A 22,308-nucleotide genomic window follows, 5' to 3' on the forward strand; every position below is an offset into this window, starting at 1 on the left:
AAGAAATGGCCTGGTGATGAAATCTTCTGGAGGGCGAGAGGTTAAATACCACCAAAAGAAAGCTCTATAAAATGATCACATTGACAGATCTGAAATTTGGCCTGGGAAGCAAGAGAGGGGTAAAAGTGCAGAGCGTGACGTGTGTTCATTCTATTAGAAATCAGCTCTCCGTGAAGCATAGCGACTATATGAAGTCCACACACCTACACAGCTTTGTCTGGCTCTTCTGACAGGAACGCACATGCGCACTGTGAATCAAGAGCAGCCAACATAATGCTTCTGGCTGCGGAGCTCCACTTTTTCTTTTTTATTAAACTTTATTGTAACAAACAACGAATGGCTGTAGCTGGAGATCTAATGCTTCCTGTCAAACGTGAAGCTCCACACCGCAGACAGACACCTTAGTAACATACGCCCACAATCCCCGCCCCGTTCCTATACACGCCGTCCGTCCCCTCCTCCGTGCGGTGTATTATGGGAGGCGGGTTTGAATAGTCGCGGGCAGTGTTGTTCGGTCTCTTCCTCCTTTCACCATGGCGTGTGTGGAGCCGGGACGTTGGAGTTTTTCCGCTTCTTCGCCGGACCTGGAGAATACCGAGCAACAGGAGAGGTGACATGTTGTGGGGACTCTGTTATAAGCGGGGGCAGGCAGAATATTTGCAGCTACATGTTAAGTACACGGTGCCACAGCAACCAATCAGCGTCCACTGTGCTGCAGTCAGGCCGGTTTATAATGGATTCTGATTGGTTGCTCTGCCCGTTCATGAGGATGTGACAGGTTCTCTTGTCATATCCTTTCTGTGGTGAATCAACTACACTCCTCATCCTGGATGCTACTCCCGGGTATGGGGGTGCATGTGACCCCCCCCATTGTAGAAATGGCTGCTAGTCTCGGGTATGGGGGTGCATGTGATCTCCCCCCATTGTAGAAATGGCTGCTAGTCCCGGGTATGGGGGTGCATGTGACCCCCCATTGTAGAAATGGCTGCTAGTCCCTGAGTATTGGGGTGCATGTGACCTCCTCCCCTCACTTTGGAAATGACTATTACTCCTGAGTGTGGGGGTACATGTGACACATCCTAGAAATGGCTGCTAGTCCCCGGGTATGGGGGTGCATATAACCCCCCCACCATTGTAGAAATAGCTGCTACTCCCTGGGGATGGGAGTGCATGTCACTATGGGGGTGCTTACGACCCCCCCCCCCAATCCTAGAAATAGTTGCTACCCGTGTGACCTCCCCACCATCGTAGTAATGGCTGCTAATCCCCGGGTATGGGGCTGCATGCGACCTCCCCCCTCCTATCCTAGTAGTAGGTGCTACTCCCCTGGTATGGGGTTTGATGTCACCCACCCCCATCATAGAAATAGCTGCTACTCCCCGTGTATGGGGGTGCATGTGACCACTTTCTCCCCTCACTCTGGAAAACGCTGCTACTCTTGTGTGGGGGTGCATGTGACCCCCCCCCCATCCTAGAAATAGATGCTAGTCCCCGTTTGTGGGGGTCCATCTGACCCCCCCCCCACAATCATAGAAATAGAATCTAGTCGCCGGATATGGGGGTGCATGTGACCCCTTTCTCCCCTCGCCCTGGAAAACGCTGCTACTCCTGAGTATGGGGGTGCATGTGACCCCCCCCCCAGCCTAGAAATAGCTGCTGCCCCCCCGGGTATGGGGGTGCATCTGACCTTCTCCCATCACTGCTGGTATGATTATTGGCGAGAAGAGCGTTAACCACGTCAGCTTTACCCCTTTTCATGGCCAGGCCATAGTTTGCTATTCAACACTGCCTTTTTTTACTCAAAGTTGGTGTGGCACTGAATCGGAAGGTGCCATTACTGGCAATAGCTGCCGATTTGGCAATGTGCACTGAGGCTAAAGCATGTTATACAGCACAGTGCTTGCGCGGTGTCATTTGACCCCCTTCTATCACCTAACCCCAACCCCCCCCCCCCCCCCCCCCCCCCTCATAAACTGACCACGGTTTATCATGGATGCTGAGCGCTGACACTGTAGTCAGTTTATATGCCTCTCTCATCTGCAGCTCTCCTCTCCCCACTCATGTCAGTGCCCGATTCCTGCTATCATAACTACAAAATAATCCTCCCATCCCCCTGTAACATAACAATTTGTGTGTCTGTTATATTAAAAAAAAAAAAAAAATGCTGACCTATACTTGTATTAGAGCGGCTCTTGTGACTCCTTGGCTCTCGCCTCCTCTCCAGGTTGTATCAGCAGCACTACTTGGCCCCGCCCACTGGAGCTGTCAGCCAGGCAGCGGTGAGTGCCGGGAGATGCTCTGATATAGGTACAAATTGGCATATTTTATTTTTCATATACAACAAGGTTATGTTAAAGGGATGGGAGGATTTTTTTTTTTGTACTGGGTTAACCACTTCCCGCCCGGCCTATAGCAGAACTAAGGCCGGGCAGTAGTTCTGTTATCCTGGGCGTCATATGATGTCCAGCAGGATAACATGCCGGTGTGCGCCTGCAGCGCACGGATGCTCCTTACCACGTGATCATCTCTGACCAATCAGTGTGAACCAGGAAGTGCCGGTAAACGGCTTTCCTCTGCTCGTGCTGGCAGGGAGAGCTGATTGGCATCTCTCCGTGTCAGGGGAGGTCTGTGCTGATTATCAGCACAGCCCCATCAGATGTGCCACAAACCGTGCCCATCAGAAACGCCTGTCAGTGCCAATCATTGCCCATCAATAAAACCTGTCAATGCCCATCAGTGCCGCCTATCAGTCCCCATCAATTCTACATATCAGTGCTGCCTCATTAGTACCCATCAGTGAAGGCGAGAACAACATTTTAGAGCGGAAATAAACATTTTTATTTATTTTTTTCCTTTAAAATATCAGTATTTTTTAGTTTAGCAAAAAATAAAAACCCCAGAGGTGATCAAATACCACCAAAAGAAAGCTCTATTTGTGAGAACTAAATGATAAAAATAGTCTGTGTACAGTGTTGCATGACTGCGCAATTGTCATTCAAAATGCGACAGAGCTGTAGGCTGAAAATTGTCCTGGGCATGAAGGGGGTAAAAGTGCCGGTATTGAAGTGGTTAAAGTGTAGCTAAGGCAGCTAGGCAGAGTCAAATAGTATTCTGGAGTGGTAGGAGAGTTAATGACTTGGGTCAGTGACCGATGTGGGGTTAGAATTGCCTGAGAGATGGTGGCAGATATGGATGTGATGGAGGGGGAACAGGTGAGAAGCGGGCTAGTAGAAGTGTGAGACAGTGAGGAATGTGGTGGACATCGGACAGTATTTGCCGCTGTCTGGAGCACGACTGCGACTTTGCGGCTGACAAATCTGATACTAAGTGACACTTTATGGGGACTGGTGACACCAATACAGTGATAAAAAAAAAAATGCACTGGCAATGTATTAATGACACTGGCAGGGAAGGGGTTAACATCAGGGGCGATCAAAGAGTTAAATGTGCTCCTAGGGAGTGCTCTAACTGTGAGAAGACAGATCCGTGTTGCTGCTTAGCTCTGTCTCTCCTAGCATAATGGCGATCTGCCTTGTTTACATAGGCTGACCGCCGTATTGCCTCTGTTGGGAAAGATTGGTGGGTCCCGGCAGACTTCGGGTTCACCAGAACCGCTGGTTGGCTCCCGTTGTGTCCAGTTGCAGTGAGGGTTAATCTCTGGCCATGCGGACCCGGAAGAGGCGATCGCGTGTAGGTACGTGATTTTTACCTGTAGGAGGTACATACGTTGGGCGGTCGGCAAGTGGTTAAAGTTGAACTATAGGCAAAACTTTTTTATTTTTTTCGTTTTAGATGGAGCAAGGGAGGCTTATAACCGCTGTGATTTATTTATTTATTTTTTCACCATCTGTCATATTTTGGAGATTTCACTTCCTGTCCCATAGCCAAACAGGAAGTGAGAGGAAATCCCTGCAAATTAGGTGAATTCCTTGGGGACCCCCAGGTCACCGTAACTAGTGTCTCCATTGGAAGATTTCCTGTCTATTACTTTTCTGGGAACAACTCAAAATTTGTGATTTTTCTTTTACTTTCACTTTTAATAATGGCAAATATGATAAATGGAGAGGGAGAAATTCTCCTTAACCACTTTGCGCAAATTGCCGTACCTGTACATCGGAACTTTACAGCTAAATATCGTTATGGCAGCAGCTACCTGCCATAATCTCGATATTTTCAGGAATAGCGTGTGTTTTTCTCTTTAAGAGTGGTCTCTGCGGCGAATCGTTGCAAGATCACTTTTATCAGTGGCGGGAGGGGGGCCCCTGGCTGCACTTCGGTGGTCTCCGCTTCTTAGCAGAGCTGCTGGTAGTGGCAGAGACTATCGAGTCCGCACCCCTCACTGGCTCAAGGGGAAGATGGACCCCTGCTCGGCTCCATAACATTGGATGATGGAAGCAACGTCAAACGTCACTTCCCCCAATGGTCTTAAAAGGGGAATTTTTTATTTTTTTTTGAGGGGGGGGGGGGGCGCCTTTATTTTATTTTTATTTTTTTTAATTATATTTAAGTGTAATTGTGAGATCTGAGGTCTCTGACTCCAGATCTCACATTTAAGAGGTCCCGTCGTGTGTGTTTTTTTTTTTCTATTACAAGGGAAGTTTACATTCCCTGTAATGGGAATAAAAGTGACCCAATTGATATAAAAAAAGTAAAAAAAAAAAAATTCTTATTTATTTTAAGCTCCCGTCCTGCCAAGCTCGTGCACAGAAGCAAATGCATACGTAAGTCTCACCCGCATATGGAATTCTAACACTAGACCTCTAACTCTAAACATGTAACCTGTAGAAATTTTTAAACATCTTCAGTTGAGATTTTTAAGTGCCAACGTTTATCGCCATTCCACGAAAAACGGAGATTGTTCCCTGTGTGTTGATTGTCAATACCAGGCTCTGGGTTGTGATTGGATACTTCCGATCAGCAGGTCCCCACCACAAATCATTGGCTGGGACTTGATTATAGACTCTTGCTGTGTACAATCGCTGGGGGCGTGTATGTGCACTCCCTAAATTTGGAGGAAGGCAGCAACACATGGGTACAATGCTTTGCCTGAACCTGTCAAAGTACTTTGGGGGCAGTGGTTAATGCAAAACTTTATTTATTTTCCCCCCATTTTAGAGTAAGGAATATGAAAATATATATATATTCCCATCTGTGTCCCCTTTTAGGGAGATTTTCCTTCACTTCCCGTCCCATAGCCAAAAGAGGAGGTGGGAAGAAATCTCTCCAATGTGAGGGAATCCTTGGGGTGTCACCAGAACTAGTGACCCCATTGGAAGATTCCCCCTCTTTTACTGTTTTGATGATCCAAAAGGTGGGGTTTTTCCTTTCACTTTACAGTAATAATGGTAAACAGGACAAATAGGGTGAATCTCCCTAATACTAATACTCACAGGTCCAGCATTGCCCCGCTGAGATCCTCTTGGCTTCTCTCACTGCTCCATCCCGTGACACCATGTTTCTGATGGCATCGAGCAGCTCACAGGCTTCTCTGGGTTCAGCAGGCAGGGCTCCCTATGACACTTTCCCATTCAGCCCCAGTGCTCCTTTACACACCTAGGGGATGAGAATGAGTGGACCGCCACTGACTAGTGGTCACACGATCAGATGCCCATCCTGCCAGCTATTGATTGTTACTAGCGGCTGGGAACGTCTTTGGTCTTTTGTCACCCTAAAGAGGGTGGGCTTAGCATCCACACACTTATGTCCAGGGGTAGCTGAGGATTCTGTGCTATGAGCTCGTTCATTGCTTGGTCCCAGCACAGTGACTGGTCTGTCAGACAACTCTTCCTATGGATCAGGAATCTGTGGTATTGGCTTCTGTTCATATGACCACACTAACGGCCAATCAGTGGTCATGTGATTGGCCAGTCCTTCCTGCCCCTTGTGTGTATAGACCTGTTTAAAAGGGATGTCGGGCTGGGGGGATGGGGGGTTAACAGTTTGATCACCATGCTAGGCGTGTGCTCAGGGTATGAATAGAAACTGCCACTCTGCCCATTGCTATTCAGCACAGGACCATACAGCTTACTTGCATGGCTATGCAACTGCTAACTGTCTTGTAATTCCACATAATGAAAGCTGCTCTTATTTAAAGCAGACTTTACTACCCAGGGAGCAGTTTGCCCCTCCTCCTCTGCATTCTGAGAATACCTAGCTCTGCCTCCATGGTTGCCTTAAAGAGGGAGTCCACTGAAAAAAAAAATATGAAAAGCTAGCAGCTATAAATACTACAGCTGCTGACTTTTAATAAATGGGCACTCGCCTGTCCCAGGGTCCAGCGATGTCGGCAGCCGAGGCTGATCGATCGCTCGGCTGCTGCCTCCGCCCTTCTCAGTGAGGGAATCGGGAAGTGAAGCCTTGCGGCTTCACTTCCTGGTTCCCTACAGCGCAATTAAAATGGTCCGCGTGTGTGTGTGTCCCAGCAGACAGCGCGGCGGGACAGGAAAAAGCATAGACTCCTGTGGGAGTCTATGCCCGGAAGTGGGTGCAAATACCTGTCTTAGACAGGTATCTGCACCCCCCCTCCCCCCTGAAAGGTACCAACTGTGACACCGGAGGGGGGGGGGGTTCCGTTGAGCGGAAGTTCCACTTGAGAGTGGAACCTCTCTTTAAGCAGGAATGCCATGTAGCCCACTCCAGCAGCCCTCTTGGTTATGCTTGCCAGATATACCAGAAAGCATCAGCCTACAGCCAGCATCTAGAGGATGGTGGACCTCATGGTGCGTCATTGGATTGGCCACAAGGCACAGCTGGCTCCTGATAACATCAGAAAATAAGATAGTGGTGCAAACCACAGCTAGTTTAGCTGGGCAAGGGAGTATCTTGAGCACAACCTAGCGAAAAAGGTAAGTGGGCCTTTAGTGGTTGTAAACCCACTTTAAAAAAAAAAAACGGCCAGTGAAATCATACGCGCATGCATGTGTGTTCATCCGATTCCCCCATAGAGGAGAGCTGGCAGGGCAGTCCCTGCAGTGTGCCGGGTCCGCTCTGTCATCCGCCGGCTCAGCGGGGATAAACGGAGCAATCCCCTCTGAGCAAGCGGATCATCACGGGGTGGATCATTACGGATCCGTCCCGTGTGAAAGGGGCCTTAGTGGTTAAACTTAATTCATTTACACAGTCTATTCCATTGACAAATTATTACAATGTTTACACTTAGTTCAACTGATTAACCACTTTCAGACCGGACCATTTTGCTGGTAAATGACCAGAGGTCTTTTTACAATTTGGCACTGCGCTGCTTTAACTGGTAATTGCGCAGTCATGCAGTGTTGTACCCAAACAAAATTTGCGTCCTTTTCTTCCCACAAATAGAGCTTTCTTTTGAATCTTACCGTATATACTCGAGTATAGGCCGACCCGAATATAAGCCGAGGTCCCCAATTTACCCCCAAAAAACTGGAAAAAATTATTGACTCGTGTATAAGCCGAGGGTGAGACATGCCTGTCCATCCCTGTGTGTGGTCCATCCCTGTGTGTGTCCATGCATCCGTGTGTGTGTGTGTCCATGCATCCGTGTGTGTGTGTGTGTGTCCATGCATCCGTGTGTGTGTGTGTGTGTCCATGCATCCGTGTGTGTGTGTGTGTCCATCCATCCCTGTGTGTGTGCATGCATCCGTGTGTGTGTGTGTGTCCATGCATCCGTGTGTGTCCATCCATCCCTGTGTGTGCATGCATCCGTGTGTGTGTGTGTGTGTGTGTGTCCGTGCAGCCTACCTGTGTCCAGCCTACCTGTGTCCAGCCTGCCTGTGTCCGTCCCGGCCTGCGTCCCGTCCCGGCCTGCGTCCCGTCCCGGCCTGCGTCCCGGCCTGCGTCCCGTCCCGGCCTGCGTCCCGGCCCGTCCCGCAGCTCTTCGTCGGTGGCCATTCTAGGATTCAAAAGCCGCGCCTCCGTCGGTGATAGGCGGAACACTCAATTTCCCACTGACTGCTGGGAAATTGAGTGTTCCGCCTATCGGATGTCCGTGATAGGCGGAACACTCAATTTCCCAGCAGTCAGTGGTCCGCCTATCATGGACGTCCGCTCATCCTCATACTACGGACGAGGATGAGAGGACGTCCGTGATAGGCGGAACACAGACTGCTGGGAAATTCAGTGTTCCGCCTATCACAGGCGAAGGCGGAGACGGAGGCGCGGCCTTTGAATCCTAGAATGGCCGCTGTCTGTCTGCTCGACACGCTGATCGGGCAGACAGACAGCGATGACTCGAGTATAAGCCGAGGGGGGCACTTTCAGACTCAAAAAAGAGGCTGAAAATCTCGGCTTATACTCGAGTATATACGGTATTTGATTGCCTCTGCGATTTTTATTTTTTGCGATATAAATGGAAAAAGACCGCAAATTTTGAAAAAAAATGATATTTTCTACTTTTTGTTATTAGAAAAATCCAATAAACTCAATTTTAGTCATACATTTAGGCCAAAATGTATTCAGCCACATGTCTTTGGTAAAAAAAAAAGTCAATAACTGTATATTTATTGGTTTGCGCAAAAGTTGTCACATCTACAAACTAAGGTACGTTTTCTGGAATTTACGCAGCTTTTAGTTTACGACTGCCTATCTCATTTCTTGAGGTGCTAAAATGGCAGGGCAGTAAAAAACCCCCCCAAATGACCCCATTTTGGAAAGTAGACCCCCTAAGGAAATTGATAAGTGGCATGTTGAGCCCATTGAATATTTTATTTTTTTGCCTCAAGCGATTGAATAATGACGAAAAAAATTTTTTTTTTTTTTTTTTTATACAAAGTTGTCACTAAATGATATATTGCTCACACATGCTATGGGCATATGTGAAATGACACCCCAAAATAAATTCTGCTGCTTCTCCTGAGTACGGGGATACCACATATGTGGGATTTTTTGGGAGCCTAGCCGCGTACGGGGCCCCGAAAGCCAAGAACCGCCTTCAGGTTTTCTAAGGGCGTAAATATTTGACTTCACTCCTCACTACCTATTACAGTTTTGAAGGCCATAAAATGCCAAGATGGCACAAAACCCCCACAAATGACCCCATTTTAGAAAGTAGACACCCCAAGCTATTTGCAGAGAGGCATGTTGAGTCCATGGAATATTTTATATTTTGCCACAAGTTGCGGGAAAATTACAAACTTTTTTTTTAATTTTTTTTTTCACAAAGTTGTCACTAAATGATATATTGCTCACGCATGCCATGGGCATATGTGAAATGACACCCCAAAATAAATTCTGCTGCTTCTCCTGAGTACGGGGATACCACATATGTGGGACTTTTTGGGAGCCTAGCCGCGTACGGGGCCCCGAAAACCAAGCACCGCCTTCAGGCTTTCTAAGGGCGTTAGTTTTGAAGGCCATAAAATGCCAAGATGGCACAAACCCCCCCCAAATGACCCCATTTTGGAAAGTAGACACCCCTAAATTTAGGGGTACACTAGTGAGACTAGGTAATAAATGGCGGGTGCCCTGAAACTATAAAAAAATAACTAACCAACCAGCGTCACCTGTAACCGTTATATGGTGATCACTGGTGAAAGGGTTAACTAGGGGGCAATCAGGGGGCTTTATGCGGTAGTATATGGGGGTCCCTGGCGCTATAAAAAGCTGCGGCGAACTTAAATACCTGCCTAACTAGCGTCACCTGTGACACTAATACAGCGATCAGAAAAATGATCGCTTATTAGGCTGGGTTCACACTGGAGCGATGCGGGAACGCCACGAATCCGCGGCGGGTTCCCGCATCGCATGCCTCCCGGCGGCAGTTCACACTGCCCTATGCGAACTGCTGGGAGTGTCAGTGAAATGTTAATGACACCCCCAGATCAGTTCGCATATCGCAGTGCGATCTGCAAACTCGGATCGCATGGTGTGAACACCCATGCGATCCGATTCTGCTGCGGACCAAAAAAAGGGTCCCGTGCGAATTTGCGGCGGATGCGGCACGAATTCAGCCATACTATCTGTATGGCTGAACTCGAATCGCACAGAGATCGGATGTGATTTGCACTGCAGTGCGAATCACATCCGTTCTCATAAACCGCTGCAATGTGAACCCAGCCTTAGTGACACTGGCGACGGGGGGTGATCACGGGGTTAAACCTTTATTGGGGGGGTTAGGGGGGCACATTAGAACTAAAGGGGGCTAACCCTAACTGCCCTAACAGTTATTACAGTCACAAATGACACCAATGCAAAAAAAAAAAAAAAATGCAATTGGTGTCACTGTGACTGGGGGGGGCAGGGGTGATCGGGGGGTAAAGGGGGGGTGTGAGTGTGCCTGGCATGTTCTACTGTATGTGTGGTGTGTTGGTGCAACTCACCGATGCTCTCTCCTCGGTGCCGGAACGAAAAATACCGACAGAGGAGAGAATACATCACTTCCTCTCCTGTTTACATTACAGGAGAGGAAGTGATGTCACGAAGGATTTCCATTCGTCGGGAGCGATCGCGAGGGGGTGGCCATGAATGAATGGCCGTCCCCTCGTCCGGGATCGCTCCCGAACGAATGCCGACCGATCGGGCCCCCCACCCGCGGGAAGGCAGGGACTTATATATACGCCCTTATGCCTGCCCGTGCCATTCTGCCGACGTATATCGTCGTGCGGCGGTCGGCAAGTGGTTAAGAATGTTCTGATTTTGGCAGACTTTTTTTTTTTCTTTCTTTTTTTTCTTCTTCTTCCTCCTTTCTATTGACGAAGAATAAAAAAAAAACACAAGAATTGTGATTCGCAAAGGGGAAAAATTGTGAATGATTCTTGAAGATTAATCATGCAGCTCTACTTTATCTTGCTGCCTTCCAAGCAGTAAGATAAACCTTCTGCGTGCAGCTCCACCTGTCCCGGGGTCCAGCGAGGCAGATCGATCTCTCGGCTGCTGCCGTCACCATTCTAGGTGAGGGAATCAGGAAGTGAAGCATTGCAGCTTCACTTCCCGGTTCCCTACTGCGCGAGTCGCGTAGCGCAATAGGAATTGTCTGCGCTGTCTCTGGGACCCGTGTGTGTCCCAGCAGACAGCGCGCAGGGACAGGAAGAGGCATAGACTCCCGTGGGAGTCTATGCACGGAAGTCGGTGTAAATACCTGTCTTTGACAGGTATCTGCACCCCCCCTCCCCCCTGAAAGGTGCCAACTGTGACACCGGAGGGGGGGAGGGTTGCGATCAGCGGAAGTTCCACTTTAGGGTGGAACCCCACTTTAAGACAGAACTAATGAGAAATGTGACGAATTTCAGCTATAATGGTTGGTTTACTTTCACTTTCAGTTGTGGAATGTGATGTTTTATAGAAAATAGGATTGCCCTGTCCTTGCGTGTCAGCCATTTAGGTCAGTTCATATTTTTGGGTGTGGCATTGTGCACGTTAGTCTATGCATTACTGCAACACATTTTGCACTGCGGTGCCATTCATTCTTAATGGTACCCTAATGCAGCTTGCCAACAGATATTCATTGCAACACATGGTAAAGCATTACATTGCAGTGCATTGCAAAAATGGTGCATGTCCATTCAAATTGGGTCCCCCATGCATGTGACACTTTCCCATTCTGATCTGTGACAATATGAACAAATCTGGCTGTGCTCCACCACATGCTAAAACCCAGTTTATGGGCATTCCTGTGTTGGAGTTCAACGCGGCAATTAAGCCACCTCCCCAATTGTCACAACATTTCTGTTTCCTGGCTGATGTTGATGGTCACTTTTTTTTGTCTTTTTAGGAATATTTGCTGGGACTTCATAGTGGTGCATGGATCTCCCCATCATCACCAAGTACACAGAGGAGAATTGACAGTGACATTGTACACCAAGGAGAAAACATTTGCAGCGCTGTATCTCCTATATGCACAGAGGAAACTCTACTGAAGCCCCAATCCCCACCCTAGCCCATTATTCCAGGGAGAGGGAGTACTGTATTAGCTGCTGGCTTGTGCTGTGAATGATGGCACTTTGGAGACTATTGTCGTCATTCAGGAAAACACAAGCCCAAAATACAAGCAGGCAGCTACTGCTCTTTCCTTTCCCCTGAATAGTAGGCAGGTGGGTCTGCATTTAGTAGTTTGAAAGAGTATTATCTGCCAGCTTGTTTTTTTTGGACCCAGAACAGTCATTCACAACACAAGCCAACAGCTACCACTGTATTTCTTTTCCCTAGAAATGCAGCCAGGTAGGTCTGTGCTATGTAGTCATTGTTCCGTGGAAAAGTCAATGGGGTACAGGGCTGCAAAGGTTATCCCTGGAGCCCTAGTAATCCAGATCACATTTATAAACAATAGTTTAGAATGTGTTTATTAGGGCTGTCATTTCTGTAATGTCGTTTGCGATTTTTTTTTTTTTTTTTTCTTTTTGGCACAGCTTTTATACTTTTTGTCTTATTTTTCAGATATGTAATCAAAGCCATGGAGGGAGCAAAGAATGAGGACCCGGAGATTGCCGACAAATACGAAAGGTAACTGCGAGCAATGCATGAAGGTCCTTAAAGTGGTAATAAAACCCTATTCTACCACTTGTACTTACAGACAAGCTTATAGTAAGGCATACCTGTAGATACTGTGAATATCTCCTAAACTTGCACAGTTTAGGAAATATTCAGAGTGCATGCAACCGGTGACATTACCGGTGCATGCACTCTGATGGTCCAGCATACAGTGCCGGGCCTTCAGAGCCTGTGCTATAAACGGCGGCTCCACAAGCTTGCACGGGAGTGACATTGTCGCGCCCCCGGCCACATGCAGCTGCGAACCCGAAGGAAGGCCAGCGAAAGATGTCAGCCCTCTCAGCAGTGCTTTACAACATTAGGGCTTACAGTCTAGGAGGGAGGGCCACATGATACGTAGGTTAATAACTGTGGGGGGTGAGCTAATGAAGAAAATAAATGTGCAGTTATTAGGTTGGAGGCAGGGTAGGCTTCTCGGAAGAAGTTTTCAGGGATTGCCTGAAAGTAGATATATTTGCAGATAGTCTGACCGATTTAGGTAGGAAATCCCAGAGGATGGGAGAGGCTCTGGAGAAGTCCTGGAGGTGAATATGGGAGGAGGCGATGAGGGAGCTAGAGAGCCGGAGGAATGAAGAGGACGATTAGGTTGGTATTTTGAGACTAGGCTAGTAATGTGGATGGCTTTGTAACTTTTATTGTTTAGTATTTTGAATTTAATTTAGTTGGGCAAATGGCAGCCAATGCAGAGAGGGGTAGCAGATGCTGAGCGGTTTGTAAGGTGGATGAGTCTGGCAGCAGCATTCATGATGGACTGAAGGGGGGATAGTCTATTTAAAGGTAAGACGATGAGAAGGGAGTCTCAGTGAAGGCGAGAGATAACCAGAGAGTGAATCAGGAACTTTGTGGTTACATTGGTTAGGAAGGGATGTAGTTTGGAGATGTTGTGGAGCTTGAGGCGGCAAGCTTTATAAAGGGATTGGGTGTGGGGTCAAAAGGAGAGTTCAGAGTCCAGGATAACACTTGGCACACCCTGGCATGTGGGGATGGGTGGATGGTTGTGCAATTGCTCTTGACAGAAGTCGGGGAAGGGGGGGTGATATGTGTATGTTTTACAGCCTTTGGGAAGATGCTGGAAGAGAAGGAGAGATTGAAGATGAGAGAGTGACCGTAGTATTTTTGAGAGGGAATAGGACCCCCAGGGGACAGGTGGTTGGGTGGGTGTTAGAAAGGAGTTTAACAGGTTTGAATAAGGGGAGTGTCAAATTGTACCTGTTGAACTGGGGTCAATCTTATTTATGAAGTGAGTGAGTTGGTGGGGGAGGCAGTGGAAGACAAAGAGTTGAAGAGTTGATGGGGACTAGATGAAAAGGTGTTAATGAGCGTGATAAAATAGGTCTGCATGGCTGTGTGGAGGCAAGAAGTGACTTTGTGGAGAGCAGATTTGTATTGCTTGAAGTCTTTGAGAGACTTAGTCTTATGCCCACAGATGCTCAAGGATATATATGGATTTATTTATTTTTTCTATTTACCGTATATACTCGAGTATAAGCCGAGATTTTCAGCCTCTTTTTTGAGGCTGAAAGTGCCCCCTCGGCTTATACTCGAGTCACCGCTGTCTGACTGCTCGATCAGCGTATCGAGCAGACAGACAGCGGACATTCTAAAATTCAAAAGCCGTGCCTCCGCCTCCGCCTTCGCCTGTGATAGGCGGAACACTGAATTTCCCAGCAGTCAGTGTTCCGCCTATCACGGACATCCGCTCATCCTCGTACTACGGACGAGGATGAGACGATGTCCGTGATAGGCGGAACACAGGCTGCTGGGAAATTCAGTGTTCCGCCTATCACAGGCGAAGGCGGAGGCGCGGCTTTTGAATTTTAGAATGGCCGCCGAGAAGAGCGGCGATCCTGGAAGGACGGAGGAGGCTCGGGACGGCGGCTCGGGACACAGGTAGGCTGGACACACACACAAGGCTGCACGGACACACACACACAGGGATGGATGGATGGACACACACACACAGGGATGGATGGATGGACACACACACACAGGGATGGCTGGATGGACACACACACACACAGGGATGGCTGGATGGACACACACACACAGGGATGGATGGATGGATGGACACACACACACAGGGATGGATGGATGGATGGACACACACACACAGGGATGGATGGATGGATGGACACACACACACAGGGATGGATGGATGGATGGACACACACACACAGGGATGGATGGATGGATGGACACACACACACAGGGATGGATGGATGGATGGACACACACACACAGGGATGGATGGATGGATGGACACACACACACAGGGATGGATGGATGGATGGACACACACACACAGGGATGGATGGATGGATGGACACACACACACAGGGATGGATGGACACACACACACAGGGATGGATGGACACACACACACAGGGATGGATGGATGGATGGATGGACACACACACACAGGGATGGATGGATGGATGGATGGACACACACACACAGGGATGGATGGATGGATGGATGGACACACACACACAGGGATGGATGGATGGATGGACACACACACACAGGGATGGATGGATGGATGGACACACACACACAGGGATGGATGGATGGACACACACACACAGGGATGGATGGATGGATGGACACACACACACAGGGATGGATGGATGGATGGACACACACACACAGGGATGGATGGATGGACGGACACACACACAGGGATGGACGGACACACACACAGGGATGGACGGACACACAGGGATGGACAGCCATGTCTCACCCTCGGCTTATACACGAGTCAATAAGTTTTCCAGTTTTTTGGGGGTAAATTGGGGGCCTCGGCTTATATTCGGGTCGGCCTATACTCGAGTATATACGGTAAAGAAACAAAGTTAAAGACTGTTTTGCAGATTCTCAAACAGGACTGTAATATATTATATGCTATTTCTTCCTTCAAAAAAAGTAATTTTAAGAACGTTTGTTCGATTTTTCCTAATCGTTATTGGGGTCAAATTGATGTTCGCTTTCAACCACAGTGACGGGAAAATTTTAGAAAGGAAAACTTCTTGGTCAAGGGGAATTTTCAGACAGAGTATGTGGTTTTCGTTCAGAAATTACATTCATTTTAAAACAGACTGTTACAAACAAGTGAACATTTCAAGCATTTTTTCATTCAGCAAACATAGAAAGATTTTTCGTCTGAAAATTGATCCGTGTGCCCAGCATAAAGTATCGGTACACACCTATGCAGTTTGCTTTTGATCTGTTTCTGCAGTGCTTTTTGCTCTGCGTTTTTAGATTTTTTTTATTTTTTTTATATTGTTACTGGCCGATTAATAAATTATGAAAATAGTGATCAATTACTTTACATCAGTGAATTGTTTTGGACCCAATATATCCAATTCTATTTCTCCACTGTGGTTTCCTGCAGTTTTAATTCTGTCTAAGCTTTCTCAGGTGGGAGGTGTGCCCTAACATGAGAACCCATTAATTTGACTCTTATGGGAAAAATTACCTCTTCACTTCAAATCTCATCTCCAGACAAAATTTATGTATGTGAGCACCTGGATGCATTTTGTCAGGGGGGGGTTGGGGTTGGGCGGCGCGTCTAGGATTAGTTGACATTTCCACTCAATGTATGGAAAGTTACTCTGCCCATTATGTAAATAGATGACTATTTGGCACAGTGTGTGTGTGTGTGTGTGTGTGTATATATATATATATATATATATATATATATATATATATATATATATATATATATATATATATATATATATAATTTCTTGAATAGTGTGTGTAAATGTGGGTGCCAGCTGTTCTGTAATTCCAGAATAATGAAAGCGGAAACTTGGTTTTTAGTATAGCTATTATATTTTAAGTAATTCTGTACCCTAAATATAACTTTCCAATAAAACTGCCCCTTCCAAAGGCTGGAAATATGTACCCCTTCTGCTGCCCCTTTTTAAAGTGACACTAAAGGTACAGTTTAAAAAAACATGTCATACTTGCCTCCACTGTGCAGTACATTTTGCACAGAGTGGCCCCGATTCACCTGTTCTGGGGTCTCTCGGCGGATCCTCCCTGCAATATAAACAAAGGAGCAAAACAGGTGGGACTTTATATGAGGCGTGCACCCCAGGAGATAACACGATGGCAATGAATATGGAAAGTACCCAAAATAATATAACAACCAAAAACATTGCATGGAAGCATCACATGACATCAATTGGCATTAACATGATTTAATTGTATATAAATTATAACAGGTAAAATATTCATACTGTAAATACTATAAAAACCCGAATCCATTGGTGATAAATCTAGAAATTGTATAACTAATATAACAAATAAAATTAATAACATGATTAGTTCATACTGTAAATACTGTAGAAAACAATTCCATTAGAAGCGGGTCTCCATAATAATTATGTCCTTGATAAATTGATAAAATCCATTTGATATGTAAGGTAATGATGCAATTGTAAACATAAGGGGGGCAACTATTGACTCTCAATCCCATAATGAAGCAACATAGTTGGTTCATACTGTAAACATTATAGGTTTGGTTGGTACAGTCCAATTGGTATATAAGGTTGTAAAAGGTGATAATGTAGTATAGAAGAGAGGGCATCTATTGGCTCGACGCGTTTCGTGGCTACTGCCACTCTTCAAGAGAAAGTATGAGGTAGGTGTCTATAAATATTAAAAACATATATGTTGAAAGAGATTATATGGTAGGTCTATGTGGAGGGAGCAATAGATAACCCCTTTTGGGAAGGTTTTCCCGAGAGGGTTACCTATCGGGTGCGCTCCCCTGTCATACACTCGGCGCCCATAGCCACCGAGTGTATGACTTGGCCCCACCCCCAGTCTTTGGATTTGATTGACAGCAGGAGGAGACAATAGCTGTGCTGCTATCAATCTATCCAGTGAAGAGCCGAGAAGCCGTGGAGAGAGATCGATGTAGGATTGCACCCATGGAAATTTGGGCCTCAAGTAAGTAAAACTGGGGGGCCAGACACTGAGGTTTTTTTCACCTTTAATGCATAGGATACATTAAGGTGAAAAAAAAATGAACCTTTACAACCCCTTTAGTCACTGCTATAATGAAGACAAAGTGCTGGCTGAAGGTCCTACATAATCCAAGACTGGTGTCAATTTCATGGTCACCTGCTGCAAGCTCTGGTTCCTCCACCAGTCTGTCACTAGAGGATGTGGTGACCCAAAAGTTGGCTGGCTGAACTGCTAAGCATAATGTGGGACCTGAAAATGTCCAATGCTGCAGAATCTTTATCCAATGCAGGAGAGGAGTGTTCTGTCATTTGCAGTGGTAGCTTTTTATAGGAAATTTTCATTTTGGCAACAGTTAAAAAATGAGACGTAGAACTGAATGGTGGTGGCAGATAAGAGTAGCAGAACATCAAATTGGATCTAGTAAGTACATCATTTTGTCCTGCACCTGGCTGGCTATGCTAATAGAAATTTGAGCTGTGCATCCCTCGGACGCTCTCCATCCAATCCGACAGAGCTTGAGCTATTTTGAAACGAATGGGCAAAAAATGTCACTAGATGTGCAAATCTGGTAGATGTCCCCAAAAAGACTTGCAGCTATAAATACAGCGAAAGGATGTTCTACAAAGTATTGACTTGTATTCTGTGTGCAGCAGCCCCCCTAACACCTGAGGTCCCTCTCGGTCCACGACTCAGCCATCCAGATTCTCCTTCCTAATGGGTTGAGATGCACCATTGGCTCCTGCAGCTGTCAATCGGTCAGCTAGCCAATCGGGGAAGAGAGGGCAGGGCCGAGCTTTGACTTATCTCGGGTGCCCCCATAGCAAGCTGCTTGCTGTGGGAGGCACTGAACCAGAGGGATGGGCCAGGAGCACAGAAGAGGGACATGAGAAGAGGAGGATCGGGGCTGCTCTGTGCAAATCCACTCCAACAGCAGGTATGTATCACATGTTGTTTTTCTAGGGTGGGGGGGAGAACCTTTACAATAACTTTTAAAGTGGAGTTCAAGCCATTTTTTGTTAAGTCAGCAGCTACAAAAAGTGTAGCTGCTGACTTTTAGAAAAAACTCACACTCTATTCTCTCCCTCGTCTCGTGCCGCATTGCAAGTGTGGACACTCGTCTGTGACAGCTTGCACCTCCTCAATCTTCTGTGATCTGTGATGTGTCCCAGAAGACTGCAGGGAGGGGGGAGAGGAGAACTTTCGCTTGACCCGCCTAGGCATGCCTCCCAAAAAAAGCATGCCAAATGTAGCATGTAAGGGGGTACGGAGTGTGTAAAGTGGAACCTCCACTTTGGGTGGAACTCCTTTTTAATAGTTCCCTTCACTAGAACTAGTGCAAGTCCAACCCCTGGTATAAAACACCACACCACTCATTACACAAAAAAGGATAACTTTATTGTTTCATTAAAGTGTATTTTTTTGGTGGTTGTTGCTATATTTTATATCACACGGTATTTGCACAGCGGTCTTTTAAACGCAATTGTTTTGGAAAAAATACACTTTAATGGATTAAACGAAACTAAACAATAAAGTTAGCCCATTTTGTTTGTGTAATGTAAAAGATGTTACGCCATGAAAATCATCAGAGAATCATGATCTTTGTGCTAAGCAACAACATCGTGATTCTTGTTTTGGCCACAATCGTGCAGCTCTATTGTGTGCTATGAGATGAGGCAGCCATTGTGCCGACATATATCTGCGTGCAGACCGGTCTGCAGCTGTTCTCGGTGTTCCCTTTGTTGCTGACCCAGCTTATTCCTGACCTGATCTTGGATCCTGCTTTTGTCTTGTGGCTGACCCGGCTTGTTTCTGACTTTGATTTGATACGTCCCTGCCTGTTGCTGACCCTGGCTAATCCTATGACCATGCTTCTGTCTCTGGCTTCTGAAGCCTTTTGATTGTCTGCCTGGCCATCTGCTGTTGCAGTTCTGCACCCTGCGGAGTGTCCCTGCTGCAAGTCTGCTGAGAGTCAGTGCTGGGACAAGGTCACCTAGTGCCCAGGGCGAACATGCCAACCTGCACCCCCCTCAAGATGCATGAGCATTGTGTGTCAACAACCCCCCCCCCCCTCAAAAAAAACCCAAAAAACTGAGCACCAATCTGCCTGATTACACTAAGCATACATTTCCCCTCTTCCCAAGTACAAATTTGCCCCTTCCACAACAAATTTTTGCCCCCCCCACCACTAAAATTTTCTCTCCAAGTACACATCCTCTCCCCCACTCTAAATTTCCCCCCCCTCCCAGCACAGCTCACCCTAAATCTCCACTCCTAGCACACACCCCCCAATTTCCCCTTCCAACACATCCCCACCCCTCCAATCTTCTCACGGTGCCCTCACATGATACCACAGTGCCCAGGGCAGCCAGCCCTACTGAGAGCTCTAACCAGCCATACATCCCGTCTTTGCAGCACAGGTGGAGTGCTTCTTTAACCTTAGCTGGACTACTGTTCACAGCTACTGTTCCTGACCTGATGATTCTCCTGTTCCCTTGGAGCTGCATCTCCTGCTGCAGGTCCCTCTGTTTCCAGTGGGGCAGAGCTGGAGAGGCCGACCACATAATTTTGCTCTCCTCTCAGATACATGACACTTTGTTACAACCCAATGCTGCTGATGTCCAGCAGCCTGTATCAGGGATAGGAGGCTGCATGTGTGGGTGTTTTTTTTTTTTTTTTCTTTCCCCTGACCAAAAATGCAGCAAGCAACATTTTTAACTAGGGCTCCAACTATAACGATTATTTTCGTCTATTATTTTCGATCGGATATTAACCGTAAAAAGTGTGGTATTTAATATGCAAAGTTTAAAAAAAGGCAATTCTTAAAAATCAATATGTGGTGGTAAATATAAATAACCAACTATATGGTTGGGGAGCAAAATCTCTAATCCACTCTGAGAATAACACAGAGAGATACTATTATTTTAAATGTAATTTTAATGCCTTCTATTACCTCCAGTCTATCAACCTCCACCTTGTCTGGGTTCAGATGCTGATCTTCCCTGCACTTTAAAGTAATTTTAAAACAACAAACATACTTGCCTGCTCTGTGTAATGGTTTTGCACAGAGCAGCCCTGATTCTTCTCTTCTAGGGTCCCCCACCAATTCTTCTGGCTCCTCCTGCCTTCAGAGTGCCCCAATGGCAAGCTGCAAATTATAGTATAGCGTGCCCCTATAGCAAGGTAAAAAAAACCTTCTGCCTTTAGACCCACTCGCTTCCTGCCCAGGACTACATGTTCCATGAGGCATTGCTCCTCTCACATTCACAAGTTCTCAGGCACTTACTGACATGTATGGACAGTAGGGGTGCAACGGATAAAAAAAACTCAAGGATTGGATCGTTCCTCGGATCAGAGTCACGTATCTAATCATTTTTCGGGTCAGCAAATTGAATTTGCAAAAACCTGTGAAAAATTCCACCACCATATAGTCCCCACTGTAATATCCACAATCTCCCCCACTGTAATATCCACGTAGAGTATTGGCTGGGTATGACTGTGATTGCAATTGTCACAGAGCAGCGCTGTGGGCACTACAGATCCAGCCCACAGCACTGCTGTCATCCGATCTCTCCCCTCCACTGTACAGATCTGTACACAGAGGGGAGAGAGGAACCGGAGGCGCTGGTTTGTTTACAAGTGATCGCTCCATCATTTGACGGAGCAATCACATTAACAGCCGACGGGTGCACCAAGATGGCTGCCACTCCAGAGCTAGGCCAAAGCAATCAGGGATCGTTCGGATCACGAATCGGTGATGATCCGTTGCACCCCTAATGGACAGTGTACTGAGCTGTATGTATGCTGCACTGTTTCCTGATATGTAAACAAAATAATGCATTCTGTATGCAGGCCAACTAATCAGATGGCCGATTAATCGATTATGAAAATAGTTGACAACTGTTTTCATCGATTAGTTGTCGATTCAATGATTAGTTGTTTCTGCCCTATTTTTGAAACTACAACGAACGCTCAACAGACCAGTGTGAAGAATTTAAAGGGATACATTTTTCTTGCACTACAGGCTTGTTTACACCACAAACTCACTCCAGAACCATTCCAGATGTTTCTGCGTTCCAGGGATGTGTTCCAGATGTGTGGTGTGTGCATTTTTTGTTTTTGTGGTGTGTGTGTGTGTGTGTGTGTTTTTTATTTCTTACTGTACTGCGGTCCGGTGCATATTTGATGCGTTCCAGTGCTTTTTGTTGTGTTTTTTTTTTTTTTTTTTTTTTTCTGCGTTAGTCCAGTGCAGGAAAAATGCAGTGTGTTCTACATTTTTATTTTATTCCTGGAACTGACTGCACTAGTGTGAATTATGCCATTGGAAACCATACAACCTACTTTACGTGGGTTTTTGATGCAGAAAAAAAAACGCACTGGGCTGCATGTGGTGTGAACTGACCCTAAAGGGTGCAATAATGGACTACAAGTTCATATTCATTTCAATTCATGATATTGATTTAAAAAGTTGAATATAATAAAATTCGATATAAAAAAAATATACATGTTTTAGATTTAAAAAATCTTATTCGGGGCAAGTGCATCCTGCATTCTGTTTCTTAACCAAAATGTCGATTCGGTGCACCAAATTTTTCGTGCGTTTTTTATATTGGGGCTGTAGCTGGATATGTAACTCCTCTGGTATGCTAAATAAAACTATTATTGGAAATGATGGACTTTATAGGCATAAGCACAAATTTCTTAAAAATGTTAACAATATTTTATAAAAAGACATACACTAATTGCCTCAGCATAACGATTACTGTCAATGTGGTCTAATTACATCACAATTGGACAAAGGCTCATTTCCATTTTGTTATGATGCATATATAACATAAAACAAAATATATGCCATTTTCAAATAACTCCTCTGGT

General features: G+C 46.2%; 1 protein-coding gene across 1 annotated transcript in view; it reads left to right on the forward strand.

Moving 5' to 3' along the window:
* The first annotated feature begins 460 nt into the window (after window positions 1-460).
* The window catches only part of ERCC6L (ERCC excision repair 6 like, spindle assembly checkpoint helicase), a 33,046-nt gene continuing 11,198 nt past the window's right edge, over window positions 461-22,308 (forward strand). The window contains exons 1-2 of the mRNA XM_077459963.1: window positions 461-610; window positions 12,346-12,411. Of these exons, the coding sequence (XP_077316089.1) occupies window positions 534-610; window positions 12,346-12,411 (143 nt within the window). The 5' untranslated portion in view covers window positions 461-533. The remainder of the gene's footprint in view (window positions 611-12,345; window positions 12,412-22,308) is intronic.

Source organism: Lithobates pipiens, unplaced genomic scaffold (assembly GCF_037356315.1).
Source record: "Lithobates pipiens isolate NorthernLeopardFrog02 unplaced genomic scaffold, aLitPip1_a1.2 Scaffold_28, whole genome shotgun sequence".
NCBI lineage: Eukaryota > Metazoa > Chordata > Amphibia > Anura > Ranidae > Lithobates > Lithobates pipiens.